Source organism: Aythya fuligula, chromosome 13, assembly GCF_009819795.1.
Source record: "Aythya fuligula isolate bAytFul2 chromosome 13, bAytFul2.pri, whole genome shotgun sequence".
Lineage (NCBI taxonomy): Eukaryota > Metazoa > Chordata > Aves > Anseriformes > Anatidae > Aythya > Aythya fuligula.
This window is the reverse complement of record NC_045571.1, coordinates 19,262,023-19,289,098: the sequence shown is the minus strand read 5'-3', so window position 1 is coordinate 19,289,098 and position 27,076 is coordinate 19,262,023. Positions and strand designations below refer to the sequence as shown.

General features: G+C 50.4%; 1 protein-coding gene across 1 annotated transcript; it reads left to right on the top strand.

Moving 5' to 3' along the window:
* Positions 1-1,493: 1,493 nt before the first annotated feature.
* SH3BGRL (SH3 domain binding glutamate rich protein like) lies at positions 1,494-25,522 on the top strand. The gene is made up of 4 exons (XM_032196161.1): positions 1,494-1,752; positions 16,444-16,629; positions 19,126-19,206; positions 22,682-25,522. Exons 1-4 carry the CDS (start codon positions 1,708-1,710, stop codon positions 22,712-22,714), a joined length of 345 nt encoding a protein of 114 aa, XP_032052052.1. The 5' UTR covers positions 1,494-1,707; the 3' UTR covers positions 22,715-25,522.
* The last annotated feature ends 1,554 nt before the right edge of the window (positions 25,523-27,076 follow it).

The window sequence follows — 27,076 nt, the reverse complement described above, 5'->3', positions numbered from 1 at the left end:
TGTAAGGGAGTAGCTGGAGTACGTTTCTGCAGAGGTAAGTGGGAGACAGGTGCTGCATATAAATTTCCCTAAATAAAGTGTCACTATGGCTGTAATAATTAACAACTCTTTGAGGTCTCATCAAGCAGTCGTGATTAATAAAAATGATAAAATAGCATGCAGTGAAATTGCAGTACGTTATGGCTCCCAGCTTCCCAACGGGCCTTTTGCACAGCCCTGGTACCTTGCATTACCCAAGCAGTAATTCCTTTTCCACGGCACAGACAACTTAAAAAGAGCAGGCGAGAGATGGGAAGCAGAGGGGCCAGTACAGAAGCGCACAGACCCAAACGGGACTGGCAATAGCAGTCCTGATATGTGTTTCTTTGAGGATTTATTGAAGACGCACTACAGTAATTCTGGTAGAACATTTGAATAGCACCAAATGCCCAAGCGGTCTGTATTTTGGCATGGGCCAATGTGTCACTTGGAGAGTGGCTCTCACAATGAAACATATTTAAAAGTTATTGTTGTTATTGTGCAGTAACACCTGCTCATCCCACATGTCTCTTCTCACCTCTCCAAGTGACAATCCCAGCGAGGCCGCATTTATCGGGCCCATCAGCAGGAAGCAATGTGGCTGCTCCAGCCCCGCCTGGGCACCAAGGTGCTGCCTAATTCATGTACACCAAGTGAGAGAAACACAAAGGCAGAATGAAAAGCATCTCCTGTAAGAACGATGGCAAAGGAGTGTTTCTAACATCGAGGTGGAGGCTCCTCAGGGGCCACCACCTAAAGCTGGAACTTAACCCGCTCCTTGATGTCTGAGCTGCCCCTGTCCTGACCTCGCTTCTCTCCCCTCTCACTCCCCAAGATAAAGTCTCCACACCAGCAGCTTCCTGCCTCCTCTTCTTTTCCACAGCCTTATCTTTAGCTCCTGATTCCTTCCAGAGTTAGACCACATCAGATCTAAGCGTCTGCCTTTCCTTTTACAGCATACGGGTGCACAACCTGCTGCTGAAGGCCTTCCCTGCCCCTTGTGCTGTAGGGTGCTCTGGGAGCCCAATCTTTGTAGAATTGGCATATTTTTGCTTCTGACTCAACCGAAAATGGCCCTCAGGGGGCAGAGGAAGGAGCTTTGTCTGAGACCCCTCACGGTCTGTGAGGGTTTTGCTCGCCCTTTTGTGGGAGCTCTGAGGAGCCGCGCAGCACCCGGCGCACCGGGGTGCCCGCATCGCGCACACTTGGATTTCACCCCCCCTGAGGGAAGGGATCCCTGACGCAGATTTTCCTCGGAAACCGCCCATTTCAGCAGGGCTCGCTGCTTTTCGAGGCTGTGAGCCCCGGGGCCACCGCCCCTACGGCCGATCCCAGCGCCTCAGCGCAGCCCCTTCCCTACCCGCCCTCCATCCCCTGCACGTCTCGCGTGGTTCGTCGGGAACTCGCCTCGCCCCTTTCTTTCTCTCTCTCTCTCCCCCCCTTCCTTTTGCCTTTATTTATTTATTTTCTCATTTTTGAAACCATTCTCTCCCCCTCTCTTCCGGGCCGGCTGGCTGTGACTGCCGCGGCGTGTGGTGGGGCGAGGCGGGGCGAGGCGAGGCGCAGCCTCCTCCCTCCCTTTCCCTGCCTCCCTCCCTCCCTGCCTGCTCTGCCCGGCTCGGCTCAGCTCAGCTCGGCTCGGTTCCACTCCTCACACACCCACCCGCCCTATCCCGGCTCCCCCCCAGCATGGTTATCAAGGTCTACATCGCCTCCTCCTCCGGCTCCACGGCGGTAAGGGGCTCGCCGGGAAACTTGCGGGGGCTGGGAGTGCGGGAGCCCCGGGGGGGGAGCCGTGCTCGTGGCCCCCCGGGGGCTCCTGCTCCTTGTAGCGGCTGTAGGGCGGCAGCACGGATCCCCTATTGCCGTGCCCATGAAGTTGAGGGCCGGGTTGTGCCTCCCGGCTGGGTGCTGGGGGGCTGCTCCGCCGCCTGGCGGGGGATGAAGCGCGGCCGGGAGCCGGGCTGGGCACCGTGGGGCGGCAGCGGGCTCGGCCAGCAGGCTGTGTGTGGCCGTGTGTCCGTCCCCGTGTCTCTGTGTGTCCGTCCCCGTGTCCGTTTGTGTCCCCGTGTGTCCCCTCTCACAGCAAAGCCAACAAAAAAAAGTGCGGCTCTGCCCCCGGGGCCAGCCCCGGCTCAGCGGCAGCGCCCTGAAGATTGCCGGGTTTCTGAAGGAAAGATGCTTGGAGCCTAAAATCCAGGGGGTTGTCGCATTCAGCGTCAGTGTGGAGGACTTGCAGGATGCCCAAGAATGCAGTCAGAGATCGGAGACTTCTGCTGAGCCGCCGGCTTCGTGGTGCTCGGCCGTGTCAGCGTGCTGGGGAGCGGGGACCCAGCTTCCAGAGGCCGGTGACAGCCAGGAGGAGGAAAAAAAAAACATCTTTTACACTGATTTTTCCTTCCTCGGTTAGCACAGCTGCTGGTCTCCAGCCCTCAGCAGCAGAACCAGGCAGTGGTGAGCTGTGTGGCTGGGGGCTGGCGGGGGCAAGCCCGCCTTGGGCTCTGCTGGGGGAGAGGAGCAGAAGCTCATCCCTTGGGCATCCCCACGCTGCTTCTCTCCCCCTGTCCTTTTTTGTGGCCTCGGTGCTGCTGCTGACATCGACATGCTGATGCCGGAGTCAGAAAGCCGATGATTATCTGATGCCGGTCTTGAAAGTGTCCTGAAATCCTGAGTGACTCGCTCATGAGGGGGGGTCGAAAGGATTTCCGCTGGCTTGTTGCAAAATTATCAGCGAGAAGGAAAGAAGCAGTCATTAGCAAAGTGGAGATGTAATTCTGCCTTCCTAATACAGCTGTTAATAGGTTTCCAGTTGACAGGCTCTCTTGCTGTAGATTCTTATCGGTGACCCCTTAATGGCAGTTATTGATTTTGGGTTTGCGTAGCGACGCCAAGCTCCAGGGATACAGCCACTGATCTTGACTGCATTTACCTGGTTTTAACGAGGCCTTTAATTATTTGCTAAGTGGTATCTGCGATGGCGTTTTGTCTGTGTGGATTGTGCGTGTCACGAGACGCGGTGCGAACATCCCCCTCCCTGCCTCTTAGGGTCCCTCGTGCATCCTTGCCGGTGGAATTTGGCTATTAGCATTGGCGTGGTCTGTTTGTATGAAATGTAAGCATAACAAACACGTAATCACCAGTTTTATTACATATGTATGCCCAAGCCCAGGTCCAAAGCGAGTACAGCTGAAGTGGTGTCGTGGTAATGAGCAGGATTTGCACGTTCCCGGTTTACTCAGCACACCAAGGGTGTTTCTGTTGGCACGGCTCGAGCCTACCTCACCGGGTGGCTGTTTTCTTTCTGCTATAAGAATTTTAATTGATGCTTCAACTTAAAGCAGCACGGAGAGGCACCTCGCTGAAGGGAAAGGTTGAGCATTCGCCTGCAAGGCGCTCGATGGGCATCAGTCATTTTCCTGTCCTTTAAAGAGGTGGCTCGCACTCCTGCTACAATGGCTTGGTACCACCAGCAGCACCTGAGGTGGGGTTACTTTGGTTTTTTGAAAGCAAAATTTGCTTGAGTAAAAGCAAACCAGCAATAAATATAAAGGCGCCTCCTTCCTAGAAAACGACTGCCTGGTTTCTGCAAGCTGCTGGAGCTTTGGTGGGGCTCTGGAAAGCGTTAGCTCCCACCGGAGGGGAAGGGCGCTGCGGCTGCTTCGCACCTTGCAGCCTCGGGCTGTGAGTCTTGGAGGGTGCCCAAATTTTGTGGTCTTCTATTGGCAAAGGAATACTTTGCTCTGCTGGATAATTTTCCATATCATATTTTATAAAGTGTTTCCCCGAGGCGCCGTTCTCCACAATGTTTCTATTCGATAGCGTGTATCTGCGAGGAGGAATTGCTGTGGGATGTTGGTGTCTAAGCAGAGGCACCTCAGAGTGCATTTCAAGGGATTTCTGGTGAAGTACGCCTTGCTGTTAATTCCTCGGTGCCTGTGTTGTGCGGTGTCTCATCATGGGTGGTACTGTGCAAAGTGTGACAGAACTGCCCAGCTTCCAGCGCCAGGAGTTGGGAAGTACCCGGCCTTATCTCTGTTGTGCTGCGCTGGTTGCAAAGCCCAGTGTTTGCTTTTTGCTCGTGGCTTTTGCTTTATGCACCAGGTGGTGAAGATAAAGGTGACTGTGTGTGATGTGGTTTGTTGCTCAGAGCCAGAGATAACCGAATGTACCGAGAGTTTATCGTTAAGGACTCGGGCAGGCTGTTGTAACTGCAGTCCTGGTCCGGCCTGCTGTTCAGATTTCACCCAGGAAATCAGAGCATCGTGGCTACAGCTCAGTTTGAAGGCCGAATTTGGAAGTCCTGAACCAGCAGATGCCCTTTTCCTTCGCTCTTGCTCAGGATGGACTTTGTGCCGGTGAGTCCCAGGCGGGGGTGAAGCAGCACGGGTGGCTGTAAGCACGGCGAGGAGCTGCAGGCACCGGCCACAGGAGCCCAGGGCCCTCCAGGAGGCTCTCCGAGGGACACACAGCCCAAGCGAGCAGCGTTCCTAAATGCGAGGCAGTGCTGGAGGCCACGAACGTGAAATGGCAGCCGCAAATGCCACATTCAGGAGCGCCCAAGCGTTGACTCAAGCAGGCTGCGAGGCTGAATTTGGCTACGGGCTTCTGTTCAAATCCTTTAAGAGGCAAAAGGAGGAGAGGCCAGGGAGTAATCGCCTCTTCTGCTGCGGGAAGAAGAATGTGGGGACTGAAGAGGCTGAATTGCTCCAGTCTGTGATTTACCCCGTTGGCATTTAGGTACTGTGCTCTGTTTGGGGAGGACGTTGCTGCAGCTTCCCTGCGGCACCAGGAGAACTCGTGCGCGCCTTCCTGAAGGCAGCCGGACTGCTGCTTCTGTCCACCTCCTGCGGAAAGGAGCCAGCTGCTTAAATTCTTCTCGGGCTCATTTGTTGCCAGCAACTGCACCATTTGAGAGCACGGGTGTCCTGGTGTGAGCTGCGGCAGCGTGCAGGAAGCCCCCTCCTGTTTGGATGCTGTGCAGCTCCGGATCCGGCCCCTGGCACATCTCAGGCTCCTGCTGGGTAGGGGTGGCTTAAAGAGAAGAGGAAGTCTGAGTTTATTTTTTCATTTGCAGAGTCAGGGATGGGAAGGTTTGGGGCTTGGTGTTTCTTTTGTGCTGTTTTATTGTTTGGGAAGGGGTCTGGGTCTCCTCCCCGCCCGCCAGGAAGCAGAGAGGAAAGCAGCCTGTGCTCTGCCGTGCCAACGCGTGCTAGCCATGCCGCCTACTCTTCTTCTCTCCTCCCCAGAAGCACCTTCTGGTGGTGCCACGGATGTACAGCTGGTGCTTTGGGCTGGAACTGAGGCAGAACAGCTCAGAGGCAGAACAGCAGGGCTGTCTGTACCCACCTGCTCTCTCCCTGCTCGTCTTCAGCAGCTCGGGGCTTCGCGAGGGCTGGTGAGGCTGCTCCCTGCTTCTGCAGCAATCCCCCAAAAGTGACAGGCGGAGCTGGCTCTGTGCAAGCAGCCTTGGGGATATCCTGTGATAAGCAGACTTCATCTCCCCCTCTCTCTGCTCAGAACAAGGCTTGTTCTGGATTCGAGCTCTCAGGGTAGGAGACACGATGCATGACACGAATCCAGCGAGACAGCCGGGGTGCCTTCCATCTGTCTGGTGGCCGTCCCTTTTTGTTTTATGTCATTGTTCCAAACTCTAGATAAGTCGAATGTTTTTCTTCAAATGCGGCATTCAAATCCCTAACTCAGCCAAAGATTAAATTGGTTGCAGTTGCTGCCAAAGTTGTAATGGATCGAAACACAAAACATCCTACCGTGCTTAACTGCAAGCGGTGCCTGGGATGACGCTCCGCAGCTGCGGCTGGAAGGGGTTTTGTGAAGACTGCCTGCCGGCGGTGTCTGCAGCCAGCACGGTGCTTGTCCCCAGGCAGGGTGGCAGGATTTGTCCCCTTGTGCTGCTGGAGAAGGAAGAGCTGGCCTGGGACGGAGGCTGAGCACCCTCAGCTCGCCCCATTTGCCCCAGCCCCAGTGCCTGGCTCCCCACAGGCACGTCCGTGCTCAGCACTTCTGCAGCGTTTGCAGAGCTGAGCAAGGAAGTCCCCTTGTCTCGAGGCATTAAAGTTATGCTCAGAAGATTCCTACAGAACTGGCATGCGTGTAACGAGTAGAGGATGCCAAAACCAAGAGCCTCTGCAAGGCTATTATTACCGCTCGTTCCTCCCAGAAAAAGAGGGAGCAGGGAAAGAGACAAACGGAACCAGGCGCACATCGATAGGTATCAGCTGTTCAGGCTCAAGACAGCCCTAAAATAGTCCCTCTGTGATAGAGAGAAGGGCTGAGGATGACGGGCTTCCCGTCTTAGCAAGAGGGACGGGGGCTCTGCAGTTCGGAGCAGCCCCAGCTCTTGCCCTGATCACTGATCTGAAGGGGCTTTGTGTGCCCCACGGTGCTCCCACCCGCACAGCAAAGCTACATGTCTGTAAGCCCGGCTGTATTCAGTCTGGGATTCAATGTAAAGCACCTTTCTCATCAGATCCTTCATCAAACCCAAGAGAGTTTTAATTGTAACGCTGCTCTTGTTCGTTCCAGAGAAAGCCTCCGTCCAGGAGCGCGTCCTCTGCAGGGCAGCACGGCAGGAGGCTGCCAAGCCTGGATTTCAGAAGGTGGGCAGGGGACGTTCAGGCTGCCAGAAGAGAACATAAAGAAAGGGTCAACATCAAGCTGCAGCCTGAGGCAGAGCTGATGCTGTCTGAGTGCAGCCGAGGCAGCCTTTGGGTTCTGGCTTACAGCTTGGTGTTGGGCTTGGTTTTCCTTGTGAGAAGTGGGTGTGATTTCTTTCATTAGCTCTCGGAAGGCTAATTTTATTTGGGCTCCTTTTGCACACGTGAGTACCGCCATGCCTTAAATTCTGAAGGCGCTCGAGCGTAACATTTGAAGTCTTACCTGCCAGGGGATTTGCTGTTTGAGGTGCTGTGGCGCCAGGGCAAAGAGAGGAGCCAAAGGCAAACGAATTTCCAGAGAGAAACTCAGCCACTGGGGGATAAGAGGGAAGGAGTTTTTTTTGGCTTACGTGGTCGATTACACTCCTGTTAGATAAAGCAGATAACGACCAAGAATTTAGTCACAGGCAACCCGCAGAGAGATGAGAAAGGTGATGGAGGCACAGTGTGAGCAGCCTGCTGAAGGTGGCTCTGGTGGGAAGAACCAACCTGTGCAGGGCTTGAAGCTGGTTACAAAATCCCCTATCGGTGGTATAAACAGCAGGTGAAATGTCAGGAATTCTTAGGACCAGAGAGAGCAAAGTTAAAACAGTAGCACTGCATAAATCTGTGGCAGGTCTGTGTCTTTGTTAGGCCAGGACAAGCAGTGAACAACACCAGGAAAGATGCTGGGGAGCGTGAGGTGAGCACTGCACGAGGACAGACAAATAAGGTGCAGTTCGGTAGTAGAGAGAGGGCTGAAAAGCACAAAAAAAAGATAAAAACCACGTCCGGCGGGGGAGAACGAAGAGGAAGTGGTTGCTGGTGACTCCTCACAGCACAACAACAGTGGGAGAGCGGGGAGAAGCTGGGTGCCTCCTTTGGCAACGTGCAGCTCGGCAGAGAAACGCCGTGCCAGAGGGTGTTGTGTGTGGCAAAGATCGCCCAGGTTCAGGAAGCAGTGAGACAAATGAAGGGGGAAAATCTGCAAAGGGCTATTAGGGCTATTAAAGGGAATGACTACACCTCTGACTCAAAGCTGCGTGTTACTGAGGCTGGGAGAGGGTAACGTGGGGCAGTCGGCGTGCTCAGTCCCTTGCTGTGCTCTCCCCTGGAGCCTGTGGCTGGCGGAGGCAGGATGTTGGGGTGGACAAGAGCTGGATCTGACCCAGCAAAGCTGTTCAGCGCTCGGATGAAACTGGCTCTGCTCCCAAAATTATGTTAGCAGTGTGCGTTTAAAATATGTGAGGCTGTGTTGTCCGGGGAAAAAAATGTTTGACGGAGAAGAAACGTGTGTTTGTGTTTGGGATTTTTTGGTTTGCTTCCAGTTTGGTGTTTATTACAAATACCTGCAGTTCTACCACTGTTAGCAGGCTTTGTAGCTGGAAGTTTCCTTCGAAATGTAACCGGGCTGCGACTCTGCGTTGCATGCAGACAGAGCAATGCGATTAGGATCTTACCTCTGCTTCGCAGACTCCGAGACGCTTTGAGAGGCTGCAGACATGGGAGGAACTTTTAACCGTGTTTGTGCCCTGTATCTTAGAAACCAGGAAGAAAATAGCAGCGGTTTAATAATAATTCTCCCCTTGCTTTCCTTCTGAGCAGCTGCAGTTCAGCGCAGGGCTGTCAGACCTGCCATAGGAAGCTGCTGGCTGTGCAGTAGCAGCGGGCAGACACCGAAACCTCAACATTTGGGCGCTGAAAGACTTTGCACAGGGAAGCTTTGTTGTTAGGTCTACTTTTTAACATCGGAATGAAATCCTCCAGGTCGGTGCTGAGGTGTTTGGCACGCAGCAAACAGAAGGGTTTGATGCTACAGGCAGGTGGTTCCTAAACGTCGTGGCTTTGCAGCACCAGCAGCAGATGCTGATACACCTCACGTTTAGGGCTAGACAGTAGGGCAGATTTATCAGAACCCCTCCAGCCGTAGGTCAAAAGGAATTGGCAAAGCCCAGGGTAAACAGCAACCGGGCAGCCCCCGGGGAAAACAAGAATGGTTTGCACTTAAAGCCACGTTTTTATGAGAGTTGTGGTTTCCAGGCAGGTTTAAACAGCACGTCGGTGTGCACCTCGCGGGATGAACCTTTGGCAGTGGGAATGTCGCTGGGAGCTTTGCCACGGACTCCAGCAGGGCAAGGTTTTATCGGGGAAATCCTTAATGCTGCTTATGTGAGATCGCTGCTGTCTGCGTGGTGCGAGGCAGCTGGCAGAGAGGGCCAGGAACAGGTAACTCAGGAACTCAAAATACATCCCAAAGCTTTCTCGGGGGACACAGATGGAAGTGAAGTTGCCATGAAGCTGATTTATGGGTAATAGATGTAGGATTTTTTTTCCCTTGGCAGGAAATGCAGTATTTATAAGTAAAAAGGAGGCACAAAATAAAACGGGGCAGGTTTGCAGTCTTGCTTGCTAGCGACCTGATAATCCTGGTTAGGAACTGCAATGCTTTGCCACCCCGCAGCGCAGATAAGCACGTCTCGTGGTTCTGCTGGCTCACTCCGCGAGACCTTTGGACCCGAGCAGTCTTTCTCTAAATTTGTTTCCTTTCACCGCATTAAAATGTGTTGGGAGGTGGCTGAAGGACTCTGCTTCTCCTGCAGGGGACCCAGGTTTGAGGTGCACACGCTGTGAGACGCTCGAAGGAGGTCCTGAAGGCTCTGCGGGGGATGCTCGCTGTAGGAATTGACACCTGCACCAACCGAGGAGCAGCTGGGTCTTTTGTGGGACCAGGATTAGCAGCATGGAAGGTGCTAGGACAGCCATGGTGCTGCCAGCAGCCGAGCATGAGGCTGAGCCCGAGGAACACGAGGGGAATGCAGCTCGCCTGGCTGCTCGCCCAGGCCCGGAGAGCTCCGTCCTCCAGCACGCAGCAGCTGGGGGCTCGGCCTTTCTGAAAATGAAATGCAGTTTGTGTTTGTCTCAGGGCTCGGTCGTGGTATGCGAATGCTAGATTGCAGGGAGGCAAGAGGAAGCCTGTGGTTTTTGAAAAACAAGAGAAGCAGGGTGATAAGAACGACCCTAAAATGTTCCGGACATCGTGGGTGGCTGTGGGGTGGCCCCGGTCGTGGTGTGAGAAGCGTCATGCCCCGTCCCTGGGGTGGGATGGATGGTGGCAGCTCCCTGTGGCTGTGGGTGGGAAGAGCTGAGGGAAGGACCTTAGTGTGGTGGAAAAATGTGCTGTTCCTGGAATTCCTCACTGCAGGATGTCTCCTGATGGGTGCCCCGCAGAGCAAAGCCCCAGTGCCAGCTTTCCAGGCCAAGGCAGCAGAGGTTGGGCAGCTGCTCCTCCTGGCAGGCAGCTCCTGGAAGCTTTCTGTTATAGGTGGCTATTTTTGATTAGACAAAAATGATCTTTATTGTCTTCAAATAATTGATTTGGTTTAGTATTTGCATAGCAGTCATCCAAAAGACTTCTGCTGTAGGATGCCTCTGGTATGTGAGTTCTTCGAGGGCAGAAAGTGATGCAGAAGCACCTTGGGTGTGGAGCAGGATCCCTGTTTTGTGCCGCATTTCTTCTTAAAGCCAGTTTTATTTAAAGGCAATGAACGCCTGGCAGTACAGAGTCAGTGAAACAGCAATTCGTGCTGTAAACCTTCAGTCTGGGCAGTTAATGTTTGTCATCTTCTGGGGAGTTTTTGGCTGCTCACGTGGTGCTCAGTGTGATGGCCTGGCTGGAGATCAGCCTTGTGCATCCATGTTTAAAGCCTGCCTGCGAGGCTGGGCTGGGCTTTGTTTGGTCCTGATTGCAGGAACGGCCAGAAACGATCCCTCACCCAAATACCAAAGCAAACAAGTGATTTGGAGAAATAAAATTACTGCTGACAGCTCAGGGGTGGCAAAAGGCACACCCAAAGTCACCCCAGGAGTCTGTGGCAGAGGTGGCCTGCCCTGAAGGCCTTTATTGCTCCTCCGCCCTGCCAGACCTCCTCCTGCCTGAGGACGTGCCATGAGTGGGCTTCTGCCTCCTTCCTCCCCCTCTGCTTCTGCTTCTTTACCCCCCTGGAGCTGGGATGGTGTTTCCAGGGGCTCTTTGGGCCTTTGGGGCCTGCCAAATCCCACGTCTGCAGCAGGAAACGACGGCGCGTCATAACCACGGGGCTCCTAATGTGCTCCTGCCTCATTAATGGCCAGCCAGGTAATGGGGCCTGTGTTCCCGCAGCTTGAAGCTCGCTCGCTGTTGGGTTTGGAGCAGGCTCCCATCTGAAGCAGAGCTCAGGCCTGTAGGGTAGGGGCAGGGTGATCCTCCCTCCGCTCCAAACCCCGCAGCTCCCATCCCCAGGGTGATCCCTGCACGGGCTACCTGGGGCTCCATGGCCTTGAACTAGGGAAAACTTCTTCAAAAAAGCAAAAGACGTGAGAGAAATGTGTGCAAATCGTGGCACCATAAGCTATATTTGTGCGAATATTTGAATATTTTCAGATTTGTGGTGAAACCTTGCAGTAATATTTTGCATTACTTCTACTCTTGGAGTGCTTCAGCAGGCTGCGGCTGCCCCAGAGAGGGATGTTTGGCATCCTGGCTTCCACACCGCTTCCATTTGGCACTTTGCAGAACTCACAGAGGCCTCTAAAGCAAATGCTGGAGGGATGCTGCTTCTTTTTTTGGTGAGGAAACACAACCTGACTAAAGAGAGGGTTGGAGCCGGCACGTTGCACCCAGACTGCCCGCTGTTCTGTGAGTTGAGACGGTGGGCTTGTGGTGAGCTGGACCCTCAGACAAGACCACCCGGGACCTGCTGCTGTGGTACGTGGGCTTTGGTGGTCCCAGGAACGTGAGAAAAGCAGCCACAACCACCTGGGGGGCAGTGAGTATGGGGCAGAGCTGAAGGAGCGCGCACGATGTCGCCCTGGTTTTCATTGGGGCCAAGAAATGAAGAAAGCTTTGCTTCTGATTTTGGTGGCTTCAGCAGGAACAGAGCTGGGTTTTCACCTGATGGAGATCATTTCCATGCCCTGGAGCAAACCTGATGTTGATTAAAAGGGACTTTTATAGATCATCTGCAGGTCTTGTTGGTGGTGAGGTGTTCAGCGTGTCGGAGGTGCAGGAGCACCCCAAGAGCCCCTGGAGAAGCAGGTGTAAAGGGATGAATGGATTCTCACTCTACTCTCCCAGGTGCCTGGATATTATTTGTTCGGAGCAGAATTTGGCTCGAGATGTAATGCAGAATTAATCCTTCAGGTGCCTTCACGGAAAGTAAGCTTAAAACACATTAAAAAGTCATCAGGCCTTCATTAGGCCGCGCGGCTGCAGCTGCTTGCCAGGAGCTGTGAGGATATAAATAAGGAAACGCTCCTTGTCCTCGCGCTTGACTGATAGCAGAGGGATCTGCTTCTGGCCTCTGCGGGAGGAAAGCAGCCAAGCAGACCTCTGATGTGGAGCAGCCACTCGGTTCTGACACGTTTAGGGCATTTTGGTGCCTTTGCTTTTCCAGCCTGACCGCAGCAGAGCTCGGTGGCATCGGCCGTCGTGTGTCAGAGCACCACGGCCTCTCCACTCGGAGCTTCTTGCTGGGGGATTTAGCAAAATTTCAGGCCTCGGGTTATTGAATGAGTGCGCTTAAAGTGGTGTTATAATCTGTAAAAGAAGCTTGTAGTTTTGCTCTCGTGATTCGGCTTTTCCCTTTCTGTAACTTTCTGCAGCTTCTGGAGCAAGCTGCGGGCCGGTTTTGGGCAGAGCGAGTGCAGACAGAGCCCATCCGGACACGGCCTCATTTCTGGAGGAAAAAAAAAAAAGAAGAAGAAGCATGAGTACAGTATGAGCTTTTCCAGCCCCTTGTGTTTGGTTTGGGTCACATAAGTTCGTGGTGGTTTCAGTGTTTGTCCTCGTTGTTCCTTGCAGAGCAGCAGGCCAGCGCTGGAAGAGCCGCCGCCGGCCTTGCTGCGTGTCGCGCGTGGCTTAAAATAGGCAGACAAAGAAGTGGCGTGGGCTCTGCGATGATAATTGCCCAGACCTAAAAATAGGAGGATGTTCTACCCGGCAGGGGGAAGTGAGAGAGACACCCGCAGACGTCCTGCAGAGCTCTCATCAGGCCTTCGGTGCTGCGGGTGCCCTCCAGTTTTCCACCCCTTGGCCGCGGCTTGCAGCGATGGTGGCCACCAGAGCTGGCACCTCTGAAGTTTAAGGTGATACAGGGCAAAAATCTGCTTTGTTTGTGTGAATGGAAGCAAGGAAGCTTGTGTATAAACACCTGCATCCTGAAATATTACAACAGAAACACAGAAAGCCCTAATGGAGCCCAAGAAGGAGCCTGCTCGGGGGTGGCTGTGGGGTGTGAGCTTCCAGGGAAGCACAGCGGGATTCCCCAGCCTCAAAATGCTGCCGGGAGCTGCCCACAAGGTACCGGGAGCCGAAATCCCCGCTCTGCCTGCAGCTGATTTCCAAGCATCAGCTTCTACCCCAGCAGCCTGCATGAGGAGAGCTGTTACCGTCAGAAATGTTAAAAAACCAGCACACAAAAAACAAAGAATGAACTTTTTTTTTTTTTTTTTTTTAAATTCCAAGAAGCAGCCGTGAATAGCAGTCGTGTTACCGCAGGCACGTGAGGAGGGAGAAGCCGCTGCTGCTGCTGGACATATTTAGCCTGCTGTCTGCGCCGGGAATGGGCAGGGCGAAATAAAACTACGGGGAAGCTCTGGGAGGGGGCACCCGTTTGGTGTAAGGGATGAGTTGTACCTTTGCAAAAAAAAAAACAAAAATGTGTTTTTTTTCCTTGCATGGAAGTGAGGACCCGGGAATGCCCCGCGCCGTGTGCCAGAGCCGCTCACCGGCTGAAGGCAGCCGCAGAGCTGGGGCCACAGGCTCCGAGGGCTCCGGGGGCCAGAAATAGACTTCCAAAACACGACTCGGGGCCAACGGGGAATTTATTTATAAACTGAAGAAATAACAAGGCTTAAAAACAAAGCCCTGCTTGGCCAGCAGCGCAGACTAGGCTATTCTTTTCCCCGTCTGTGCCTACGTACACCAAACAAGAACTGTCTTTGAAGCCCTTTTCACCAACACATTTAAACGAGGCTTTCCTGGCAGCGGGGTACCGGCAGCTCGCAGGACCCCGAGCATCACCCCCAGCCCTGCACAGCCGAGCTCCCTATGGGACCTGCTCCTATGGGACCTGCTCTGGGGAAAGTTTCGGCAATCCTGGTAGCTTTACATCATTTTGTTTCACTGCTGCAGGTGCTGGGATTGCTTTGGTCGAAGGATTTGTCCTGGCAGCACGTTGGTGTCTCACCCAGCGCTGTCAGAAGCCTGCTGGTCTGGGCAAGCTGCTGCGAGTGGAATCGCTTCCTTGGAAGTGACCCCAAAGAACAGGGCCAGGCTTTTACTATAGTTGGAAGTGTTTGCTAAAACAAACAAAGCCTTGGATGGCAAATCGATGCACGTGTAGGTGAGCCTTGGTGAGAGAATGCCAGATATTGGCACTCTTTTTTTTTAATTAGTAAAGATTTGAAGGAGAAAAACCATTTTGAGGCAGGAGTGCCACAGCGTTTTGTGGGAAGTGCTCTGCCCATTTTGGGGCTGAATTTCCATTTTTGATGGATACGATTTGTTGCCCGACATCACCCAGCTCTGCTCCTGACAGCTTTGATGTGGTTTTTCTTGTGTTCGTGCCATCATCCAGGGCTGCAGCTACCTCCTGGAACAGCAAATTAACTTCTGGTGTGGCTTGCAAGGAGGGACAATAGTTGTGCCTGATCCTAGCTACTTCTTTCATGCGGTTATTTTCTGCATGTTATCTGTTCAAAGGTTGATCTTTCATGGCTGTCTTGTAACTGGAAAGGAAGAGAATCTTGAAACGTGAGAATTTCTCTCAAAAACAACTCCTGGAACCATGAGCTTCCAGTCTGCTTGTGAAGGTTTTGAATGCAAAAGGTTCCAGGTTTGTGGCAGGAGTAATGCCACAAACTCTGTGTGAGGAACCAGGAGGATGGTGGCACCCGTGAAACCTCCAGCTCGTTTATTTCTTTGGCCAAAAGCCTGGGGTTTCAGACTAACGCTCCATGCGTACCGGCACCTTTCCTTTTCCTTCCAGGGCATTGCCACCACCACGGAGGGAGAATTACCTCCCTTGACCATAGGCAGATGGTGGAGCAGGAACCAAAATGCCACATTTGCCTTCCAGACGGTGCCTTTTCTAGCAGAATAAGCACAAGTCCCTCTCCAGGAGCTGCTCACAGGCAAGCCAAGAGGGTTTCGCTGCCCCCGCTGCAGTCACAAAGCGGGGACCCCGTCGTGCTACCTGTCGCTGAGCAAACAGCTCTGGCAAGCCGGCAGGTTTTTTGCAAGTTAAAGAACTGAGACTAATGGGAGCTGGCTTCATCCGTAATTCACAGCTGGTGGGAAACGGTTAATTAAAGGGTAATTAGGTAGGGAGGAAGAAGCCTCCGTTTATTCCCAGGTGGGTCTGTGGCCTTGAGCGCTGGCTGCCGGAGTTTACAACTGCAGGGACCTTTCCCATACTCCAGTCCTACGGAATAGCTGCTGAAGGAAGTGCTGCCTCCTTTCTCTTTGACCTTTATAACACGACGGAGAAAAACTTTCCCCTCCTGCTCTGCCCCTTGTTGTTAAAGGCAAACGAGGAAGTCTCGTACCGCCGGGTGCGAGCGTGCTGAGAAACGCTCTGGTGCACAGCCTGTGACACGAGCGACCTCCTTGGGGCGAGATTAACCTGGCCCATTTATTTATTTTCAGCCGTGATAAAAAAAAAAAAAAATTGCTAATGCACGGCAACGTTACCCCGTGGGATCCTTCTGCTGAGAGAAGCACACCGGGAGGAATCCATCGCTGTGGCTCCTGCACCAAGGGAGCTGGAGGGAGGCCCCGTTGTGCTGTGCTGCGATAGACACACGGGGATCTGTCTGTCCTGGTTGCTAAAGACCTCTCTGAAGGGAACATATTTCCCATGAAGTCCCATTTTTTCCTTATTTCCCTGGATGCACACAGTTCTAATTTCCCTTACGGCGCTAAAGTCGTGCAGAGGAAGAGCAGAGCGTAAGCAGAACGTCTCTGCCCCAGGAAGTTAATAACTCACGTTATGACAGTAATAAAAACCACCTTTCCTGTCCAGGGCCAGCACAGTTTTTGTTTCACAGATCCCACTTCTGGCTGGGGTGCTGTGGGAGCACACAGGGGATGAGCTGTGTGGGTCTGGGGTCTCACCCCAAAGCTCTTCTGCAGGCAGAGCTTGCCGGCTTCTTGTCCAGAGAACCAGGACCCAGAATTGCTTTGGGACCTGACTGCTGGCGAGACTCGGGGTGGTCTGTGTGGGTTTGGCTATGCAGACCCTTAAAGCTCACAGCTCTGCCGTCTGTACAGGGACAGTGCCCCTACCCCAGCCCCTTTGATCCTATTGAAGACAAGTTAGGGGATTTCTTGTGAAGAAACCCACTCTGTGAGTCCTGCTGAAGATCAACCCTTCATTAGGGAAGGGGTTGTTCAATCACTCTGCATTCAGCACCCACACTGCTTGGCAAACTTCTTCAGATATACACAGAAAAGGGCTTCTGCCTTCCCCGAGCCCCTGGCCCACCAGGCTGGATGGGCTGTGCCTTCACCACCTCCTTCAGGCCTATGCTGTCTATGTACGTCACCCACAGCCCCTCGGATGGGGCTCTTTAGAAGATGTTTATATTTTTTGTGAGAATTTTCCTCCAGTTTTCATTTTCAGCCTGTTTTGTACCCCCCCTGTTTCTGCACTGACCCCCAGAATTGCAAAACCACCGGCGCGGCGCGACTGATGTTGTTTCTCTCCCTCCCTCCCTCCCATCTTCCCGACAGATCAAAAAGCAGCAACAAGATGTTTTAGGGTTCTTGGAAGCCAACAAAATTGAATTTGAGGAAAAGGACATCGCCGCCAACGAGGAGAACCGCAAATGGATGCGGGAGAACGTCCCAGAAGACAGCCGGCCCGCCAGCGGCAACCCGCTGCCACCGCGGCTCTTCAACGACAGCCGCTACCTCGGGGTAAGGCTCGGATAAGTGTCACCTCCCCTCGGCCCCATCCTCGTGCTGCACTTTATTACCCTTTTTGCAGCACTTTATAGGAATCTGGCGGCGTTGCAGCAACCTGTAGCCAGCTCCGAGAGCCGCTCTGCCCGCACGGGGCTTTGCGTGGGGATTTCGGATCGCTCCGGTCCGCTGCTCATCTCCCAAAAGCTGTGCTGCTACGAAGCGGTGCCTCCCATGGCAGAGATCAGTTTTCTGATCCTCGGGACGAGCCTTTGGGTTCTGCTGGCAGAACGAAGCCCGTTGCGGTCCGCTTGCTGCAGTGCTTTGAAAAGATTAAAAATCACGTCGCGAATCCAATTCCTGCCCGTAATTATTTTAATGCTTGATCAAAAGTATGCTGCCCTGCAGCACTTGTGCTCAGCAGGCCATGCTTGAATGATTATTAGATTAACTGTTAATTTTATTTTTAAAACTTGATATCTTCTGGAGGGAGCTCACAGCGGGCGTTGTTCTGGTGCTGTGGCTTTGTTTCTAAGTCGTTTCGAAGTCTGGTGCTGAGCTCCAGGTCTGTCATTCAGAATCTGCCAGCTCGGGACCTTTGCGAGGTGATGCTGAGGCCAGTGGCAGAAGTGATTTGTAATGCACTGCCATTTTCTGTGTGCCTGTAAGAAAAGGAGAACTTGAAATAGTTCCCACGGTGAGTTCATGTGCCTCTTGGCTTGCAAAATTGTACTGGTGGCTTGGACGTGGACAGAGCCTGGCTTGGAGGGACAAACGTGGCGATTAATGGCCGTCTGCAACCGAAAACAGAGAAGGGGAGAGTCCCTGCCTTGTGTTTATTTCACCCCCCCAATTTTGGCAGGTGCCACTTCCAAGTTTTGCAGTTTGGTGAACTGATGTAGCTGGGTTCAAGTTACCAGGTTTAGCTTTCCGAAAGGCGAAAGTTATTCTGAACCTGCTTACATCTTTATTTGCTTCTCCTCAAGCATGAACTTCCTTGTCTGTCCCATCGGATGCGGTGTCAGTGGCAGAGGTGGGAGCCAGCTGAGTGTTACTGGGCTGCGAGCTGGCACAAACCCTGCCCCTTCAGCACGGGCATTCCTTTCCTGCTGGGTGCTACAAAGCCGCCTGCTGAACTATGCACCGGCCAGATAAACACCCCCTTTGTCATCCAGCAGCCCCAGCATACAGCAAGCACTGCCCCCAGAGGGGCTTCGGGAGGATTTAGCACAGTCCCTCGAGTTTCTATCAAACCACCACCCGAATGCTTGGTGTGCAAACGGAGCAGGACGTTGACATCCCTGATCTTTAGGCTCCAGCGCTCAGTTCTCTCAACTTCCCTCTGTTCTGGCTGCACCAGCCCCTTCTGAGAGGCGCCCCTGCCCCGAGCACGCCGCAGCTCCTGCAGCCCTTGCTGTTTCAGGCATGCGGAGCGCCCTGCCCTCAATGGCAGCTCCCTCCCAGACTTCAGCCCCTGACTGAGCCTGCTCCGAGCTGCAGCCTCCCCGGGGATCTCTCTGCCAGGACTCCTGCAGCAAAACATTCCCCAGCAGAGCTGCAGAAAGCTCGAGCTGCTGCTCCAGCTGTAAGGCAGCAAAGGGAAGACATAGGTCAGGTATGTGCTGAGTTTGGAAACTGGAGCTCGGGAAGTATGTGGTAACTCGGGCAGTAAGTCGACTTGCACAAACGTTTTGGGCTGATTTGGTCAGTATTTGGCAACTGCTGTTGCTGAGCCACGCTGGGGTTTTTGGCTCGCAATTTCCTCAGTTAGCAGGCAGCTAAGCCGTGCTGTTTGTAAACCACACACAACTGCATTCTCCCTCAAACACTGAGAAGTCAGAGAAGGGTACTCTTTATTCTTTCATTGTTTGCACCTTAATTTTCTTGGGAAGTGGCCGTGTGCATACGTAGAGCAGCCACATGCCTGTGTCAATCCAGTGCCAAACAGCGAGAGGCAGAGCCCTGCACCTTTTCATGGGGCTGACGCTGTACATCTTCAGCACGTGAGTAGGATGGTTTGACAACAAGCAGCCTGCCCTGCTTTCGTTTGTTTGTGTAGGCTAATCATTCAGGGCAAAGTGTGACGAGGACAGGTATATTCTTAGTTTGCAGGTTTGAATTTAACTTTCAGGAGTCACTGTCCACGGCTGCACAGTCGCTGTTGGCAGTGGGTGACAGCACCACGGTGCCTGGCATCGGTTTCTGATGGCAAGGAGCGGGCTCAGCCTGGTCCTGGAGGAGGGCAGACCATGGGTTGCTCTGGAGGCTGTCACCTTGGGAGAGCTTGAAGCACCTCACAGCAGCATCTTGTTGCTCCAGATCCCCAAATTCCCAGCTCGTCGCTTTTCAGACAGTCCAAACCCTACGGCACCAGTGATTTTGCATCAGGCCACGGGAAGCAGTTTGCTCGGTGCAGGTTGGGTACCACAACAAATTGTGCTCTGATTATTTCTCAAAATTAACGCTCCTATCTTTTGTTTCCTCCCCCTGTCCCTCACCCCCATCACGCAGGATTACGAAGCCTTCTTCGAAGCTCGAGAGAATAACGCAGTATATGCATTTTTAGGCTTGACTGCGCCACCTGGTTCAAAGGTAGGTCTGCTTCTGGCAGGATATTTCACATGTTTCTGTGGTTGTCCCAGTGAATCTCCCTGCTGGCCTGATACTCAGTCTCCAGAGACCAGCTTTTAGGCTTCCACATCACAGCAACAACACGCTGTTGTTGTGTGCTGGTTTGTTTGGAGGATGCTCTGTTCCCTGGAGGTATCTTCCTACCCCTCCTTCTACCAGAAAAACTCCGTGTTCAGTACTGATGTTCTTTTGGTGTCCTCACTGTGGAGCCACCCTGCAATTTTCCAAGTTAATGGGAAAGCTTTCATCGCTTTAGAAAAAAAAAAGAGCTGGTTCGAGATCTTCACCAGTATTAATTATCTGTTTTACCATTGGATTTTATTCTTTTTTAATTGCACAGTCCTGGAACAAGAGAAGAGTAGTTAATACTTGTACTGATGAATGCACTAGAAATTTGGATGAAAAGATATTGCCACGAAAAAACAAATTACTTCAATTCAGTGAAAAAAAAATATTAATGTGAAGCTTTGCTGAGACTTTTATACTCAAAAATACCTTGAAACCAGAGTCACTGTTTTTGAAATAATCTGCTCTTACTTCAGAGTAATTTTTTCCCCCAGCTTGTTATCTGAAGCCTTGTTTTCCTTGCCAATTACAAAGTGGGCTGCTGCTCTGCGGAGGCAGTGGGCTGGAATTCTGCTTTTGATTTTGATCGGATAGGACAAGCCTGCTTTATACGTTTCACTTGAGGGCAGCAGGATCCTCCAGGTCACTTCGGTTTTCTTGTTCCGATGGATAAACACGCCGTTTCCTTTCAACTTTAGTCATGTAAGAGTTGAAGGTCACAGTGTGCACATCACTCAGAGACCTAATTTTAAAGGTGGATGGTGATCAGTTAGTATTAAGCGTTAGAAGCTGCAGGTCAGACTGAAGCAGACAGTTTGGGGAGCCAAGCTAATTCTGGTGGTAACTCCACTAACGAGAGGTGCAGTGAGGAAATACTCTGCCTTGTACGGGGTTGCAGAGAGCAAACCCTGGGATATGCACCCCAGCTGCACACAGTGTGATAGTTGTTTAAATCCTGTTTAAATTTCTCAGAATATCTGCACAGTGTTGCACGAAAGAGAGAGCAGGATGGAGCCAAGGAGAGAGAAGGCAGCCCTGAGAGCACGGAGGGCAGGAAAGCCCTCGTGTTTCCCCTCACATGCAAGGTCTGGGAAGGGCAGTGGTCCTGGAGAGCAGTTGGTACCGTACCATAATGGGGTCATCTGTCTCTGTAACATTTATAAACATCAATTCTTTCCTGACCCGCTATGTGGGTGCTCTGGCAGGAACAGTCTGCTCGGTTTTTAGCTGCTCTGATTTGTCCTAAGGGAAAAAGAGGAGTTCTGAGGAGGAGGAGCATGACCACAGATGTTCTCTGCTGTGTTTTCACACTGCCTGCTGCAGCTCGGAGCCGGTGAGGGCAACCTTTACAGGAGCACCTTCGTGCCCAGCACATTCTGCAGTTGTGCTGGCTTTCGGTATCCATCCCACAGTTACATGATGCAAAAGGCAAATCAAGCGGATTGCCCGCTGCCAAGGAGGAGGAACTGATTTGTAGACGCTGCAGTTGGCATTTAGAGCAGAGCTGCGTGCCGCCGGGCTGTGCTGGTGCAGTTAACACCATCCTGCGTGTTGCTAGGGGAAGGGAGAGGAGCGGAGGACCAAGCTGTGTGCTCCTGCACGAGAGGATTGCCTCGGCAGCAAACTTCCACTAAAGATCCTTTTCCATCAGTTCCCACTGATTTGGGAAGGTGATTGCGAATACAAAGTTCCAGCATTAAAGCTAAAGAAAATGAAGAGAAGGGCTCAAAAACGAGCATGGAAATGCCAATCACTATTTCTTGAGCCCGGGTGGTTTGTTCCTGGGAATGAGAGAAATGCCAGGAATCCTCCTCAGCTCAGCAGTGCCTGTTTTGAAGAGATTTATTTGATCCTGCATTTTCTAAGCAAAAAAGGAAAAAAAAAAAAAGAAAGAGGCTAGGTGTCACTTCTCTACTGCTTATGACTGCTAATGGAGTTGTTAGGAAGCCAGCAGAACCATCCCCTCTTTGTTACCATTTCAAGAAGCACTTGTTTATTTTTTTTCCCAGGCTTTGTTGTCCTCTCTTATCTCTCCTCCCCTATCACCTGCCTTTTCTGCCAGGAGCCGACAGGGTGCCCAGGCACGAGCAGCTAACAGATAACAGAGATAGGCCTGGGGCTTCCTGCCCTGTAGGCTGGGCTCACTGCCTGCCTCCCCTCTCCCAGCAGTCTTTCAGTCTCTCAGAAGTTCCCTTCTTAGTCCTCTCCCCCTTTTTTAAATGTTTTTGTTTTTCATACTGGCTCACGTTAATAATGCTGTTGTTAATCCGTTATCTTCAGTATTCCTGTGCAGTCACCAAAGCAAACAACTTCATTACGTAAAAGCTAAGTTTAGCAGATTTCCTTTAAAATAAACCACACTCTCCACCCTGAAGGGCCACAGCAAGAGCTCAGTGACTCTGTTCATCCTTCTGTAGGCCACGTTGCTGCTAACAGGTCATTAAATTAATCTCCAGTCAGAGGGATGCTTGTGGAAACCATATTCAGGAGAAGAAATTCCTTGTGCCTTTCTTCTGTGATGTTATTCTCCCATTTGTGTGACCACCTCATGAAAACCAAAGACTGAAAAATGCAGGCTGTTGTTTTTGAAGGATCCTTCCGAAATGTACTGAGAAATGTTAGGGGCTTCTGGTGTCTGCTAAGCTGCTTCAGCTGCTCCTGGATCTCAGTGGCTTCAGAGGAGTGTTCTCATAGAGCTGAAGGGCACCAGCTCCGTACCAGGTCCCTGAAAGAGCTGCGGGCTGGGAGCCTTGGGCACGAGGAGCAGGTGGCAAGCAGCAGCCCTTCCCAAGGAAGGCATCCCAGCTTATCAGCCCCCTGGAAGGCAAAAAGCTCAGTGGTTGCTTCTGGTAGTTTGGTTGGGTTTAGTTAAAAATAAATAAATAATAAATTATCTCTCTCCCCGTACCTCTTCTTCTTATTTTTTCCCAATGTGGAGACTCTTTTCTTATATATGTAATATTCTTGTCTATCCCTGGTTCTTCCAAAGGTCTTTGATCTCTAAATAGTTCTCGTGTCGTACCACGAAATGAGGCATACTCATTTTATCTGCTCTCCTGTTATAAACTCTCACGGTCAGAACCGGCCCTGGGCGTGCATGCCAGGGGGCAGAGAGAATGTGAACAACCAGCACATTCTTCCAAGTCCTGCTGGAGCTAGGTCAGAATTGGAGGTAAAGCCAGTATGGTGTGGGACATGGTTTCTAATGTAATTGTAGCCAGTGGGGACTCTTTGAGTTGGGTTCCCTGCTGTTCTCTTCTTAATAATGTACTACTGCAACTTTCTTGTCATGTGCTGGTGCCTAATTCAGGTATGTGTAAGTTGCCATCCTTTACAAAGTACTAATTTATGTATTTCTGTTCTGTTTCAGGAAGCTGAAGCGCTGGCAAAGCAGCAAGCATGAATTTCGACTGCCTTAAATGTTCTGTAAAGGGAATTTCCACAGCTTTTTATAAAATAGTAAAATTGTCTCTGCTTCAAGAAATATAGATGTGATTTCTAACATTTGATTGGTGCTTGCAGCATTCACCGTATATACTGCAAATCTGAACACGATATGAAAATGTGAACATAAAGGTAGAAAGCACGGGGTGTTATTACCGAGTTGTACGCATAGGAAACTGAAGCAATTGGACACGAATGACTTTCACGTAGTTTAAATTGTCTTGGCAATTCGTCTATTTTGTGTAAACTCCAAAAAACTATTGTACTAACAACGCAGATGTGGTTATAGCTAGGGATCCAGCTATTTAAAATATGGAAAAAAAAAAGCACCAGTATCACACCTGGTCAGATACCAACTTAGTGCCTGAGTTGCCTCAAAAACGTTACGGAAATACACCGTGATTTTCAGCCTCTTTAGATTCTGGTTTCGGATGAAATTGTAGGTGGTGTTGTGTAGTGTAACCATTGCAGTCACTTCTGCAAGTTATGTTTGTTCTTTTGTAGGATGGGTATTTAAGATTTGTATTGTAACACGCTGTACAGATGATAACAAAAAAAAAAAATGCCATGTATTTCTCATTTAAGTGATCCATGTGGGCTCTTTTGACAAAGAAAAAGGGATTTGGGCACTGGACAGCCTTTCCACTGGCAAGCTGATCAGGACAGGTAGCTGCCTGAGCACGCCTTCAGTGCGTGTCTGCGTGCAGGAGTCAGTGCACATCGAAGAAGTATGTCCTAATTCCCAGGCAATGTTGCAAATAAGCCAAAATGGCCAGAAATGGCATTTCCTTACCTGTGTAAGGGTGAACGCCTTTAATGTATTTCTCTACAAAAATACCAATTCACACTGCTTATAGTATTAGGCATCTTAATGCATGCTCAAGTAGTCAGTAGATGAAAATAGTATTTTTTCAAATCAGCAAAGTTAAATGGTTGGACAGCGAGAGCTATTGTAATTATCCAAGATTTTTTTTTTTTTAAGGTTTAACAACTTATTTCCATTGCTATTGCCATATCATGAGGCTATTACAGGAGCTGCGAACCTATTCAAGTGTCTTGTATTGGTGAATTTACCACGTGCAATATTAACCTGTCTGCCCTCCCAGTGCTCGCGAGGTAGCCTGGATTTCTTGGCCGTGTTCTGCGAAAACACAAATAATTACAAGTGCCCTAAAGGATAAGAAACAGGTTTTAAAAATGTGTGGGTAATTTAAAATGCATTATGCACCACATAATGTACTTATCCCCCAAACGCATCAAAATACAGTTAGAAAGGTAATTAGGCCTTGCTGTAATTAGAGGATCCTTCTAATTGCTCTGCGCACACACATTTTGGTTTTCTTTGCTTTACGAAGGAAGAGAAACAGGTGGCACAGTTCAGCAGAAGGCTGCAGCGTATCGTGGCAGCGCGGTTAATTGATGTTTATGCTGTGCGATGCACGCAGCGCTTCTTCAAGATGTTACGAGATGGTTCAAGGTTCATGGTTTGAAAGTCTGACATTAGGAGCAGGGTAAAAGTAAAAACCCGGGTTTACAAAGATGCTCTAAAGTGCAGTAATTAAATACTTCCTTCGCATTTCTTTGGGGCTTTTGTTCATTCAGGGAAAGTGCTCATTTTGTCAACATCTGTTAAAACAGAGCTGCAGCTTTTTGCTCTGGTTGGAGCACAGCTCTGCTTCGAGAGGGTTCGTGAGGAAACTCCCACGGATGTCAGAGTGATCGGGATCAAGCGCAGAGCCAAGCTAGTTAAAATCATATTTATTTCACATTTATTCTCTTCTGATTTGGGAGCCAGGGAGTTGGTTTGGAGCTTGTGCTGAAAAAAGCAAGCACGCCATCAAAATATACATGGATAGATTAATGTTGCCTTACCTTCAAGATTTACACACACAGTTGTGCTTTTTCTTTAACAGGCTTTATCGGTGATTACTGAACTTTTGTGAAAGTTATGTTTAAGATCTTGTGGAAGTTGGGTTGCTTTTAAGCCCCGTGTCTGATTTTTGTTGTTCACTGTGATTTCACCCTTTTAAACTGAGGTGATTTTTCTTTCTTAACACTGGTGTAATCTTTTTCTGTCTAAACCAGTGGTCAAGTTTTTGAGAAAGTAATTGAGATACTCTGTGAAATCTTGTGAAGAAAGTGGAATTTGACACGCGAGTCACTTATCCACCCATGCTGATTTGCTGTGTTTGCTGTGAAAAGAAAGTAAGTTTTGTGAACTACAGGCATTATTTTGAAGGAGCTGTAACTGAAAGTCGCTGCCAAATCCTGTCAGCTCAGCGACCCAAAACATGCTGAAACAAGGTCAGCCTCTGTTTCTGATGGTCAAGAAAACTGCCGAGTTAAGAAAGCAAAGTCACTTCCCTCGTCGGGTCCCCCATCCTCGCCATATGGTAGCGTTCAAACTGTATCAGCATTCCTAAGAGAGCTCTGTTGAGCAAGACTGAATTATTTCTTTGTCTGGGGAACAAGGCACCAACACAAACTGAAAAATACCTAAAATATTTCTCTGTTGTGGGGCTGTGTGTAAAACGTGCGTAAACTTTGATGCGGATACCTTGCTTGGATTTAGGAGTGCTAGGAATGTGTTGCCTACCTGCTATTTTTCTAGTTCATTTACCTGTCTTAGGTTAATGATGGGCGCAAGAACTGAATTTGTTCGTTTCTATTTTTTTTTCCTATGTAGATGGCCGGCAATGAGGATTTAACTTGTAATATTAACCATTCCTGTATCATTCCAATAAATTGTTTTAAATGCTTTCTCACACTATTGACTTTTTGTCTTTTTTTTTGTTTGTTTCTTGTTTCGTTTGTGGTTTGAAGCGGTCCTGTGAGTTTAGAGAAGTGTAGTCCTTGAATGAAAATATTTGACTTCAAAGTACAGGATCTACACAACAAACTGAAAGTTAAGCATCCACTGCTGCACGTTCAATCTGTTGGATCTCTCACCTCTTGCAGCTAATGGGTTTTAATTACTTGGGACACACCTACACAAAAGGAAGTCTTTGGAGGTTTGGAGGGTTTTAGGAGAGCACTGAATACACTTTAATTAAGCTGCTTTCCTCTTCTTTCCCTAAGGCAGTTACAAACTGAAAGCGGACAGGGCAAATCAGCTGCACCCCATGCCTGTAAAGCTTGCCAAACAGCTTCATTTTTTTTTTCTTTTTTTTTTTTCTTTCCCCCAATGTGTAATTGATTAGCTTTATGCTGGTCAGAACAGAGGAACTGTTATTTTACATTTGTGTTGCCAGAGAGGGCAGTATAGGATGTATTTTTTAAACTAAAATTACTCGTTTTTACCTTTTTTGTGGTCCCCACAGATCTAGTGACTGCATTCTTTTAAGTGTTGCATGTTGAAGTGTTGTACCACCTGGAAGATAAAGACCTTCTGTGGAGCTGTAGAAGATGCCCTCTCAACCCCTAACCTGCATTAGGATTTGCCCAAATCCCAGCTTTCAATTCACGTGGAAAGGTGAATTGCTCTGAAGGAAACCAGTGACTTAATTCTTCCAAGAGTGGCTTGTGAGCAAGCTGCTTGCTTGCCATTTATAGGATCATTTTTCTTCTAAAAGTACACCCAAGAGCTAAGTTATATTGATGGCTTTGATAGTGTCCACTGCTTGTCTGTACCACTTGCCCTTATTTTAAAAAATGCTTCGTAATGTAAGGTAGAGAAAAGGGCTTCTGCTGGCATTTCTCAATATAATGATTTCCATTTGTATATACACTTGTATATGCACTTGTATAACTGAGATAAATCTAATTTGCAAAGCTCAATAGAAGTCAGTTCCAACATTCTGTTTAGAAAACTAACTGCAAGGGTGCATTGTTTCCTTCACTTGCTGTTCCTGATTACAGCCATGTGCACTGTAATAAACTTTTCTACCAACTCGTGTGGGATTCTCTTTAATTCTCATTAAATACTTAGGCCACCTTAGGGGGAGGAATTAGCTGTGGGGGGGGGGTGAGCACCGTGTAGCACTGAGTACCGAGCACCCTCGGTATTCCCTGTATACAAAATACATTTATTTAATACATGTAAGCTGCATTCGTGGAATATTAAGTGTGAAGCTCAGTCCTTTATGCCCTAATTCCTTCCCTCGGCGGTCCGTCTGTCGCGGACATCTTCAGGAGCTTGGGGACATCGCTCCGCCCGCCTCTGCCTCACGGCCAAGCCGGTACCTGCCTCAGGGCGGTGACGCGGCTGTGACAGACCCGGATGGAGCCCCGCCCAGCCGCCACCGCCCAACCAACCGCCAATCAGCGGGCGAGGCGAGCCCGCCCCGCCCTTCCCATTGGACGCGCCTCTTGGCGATCAGCT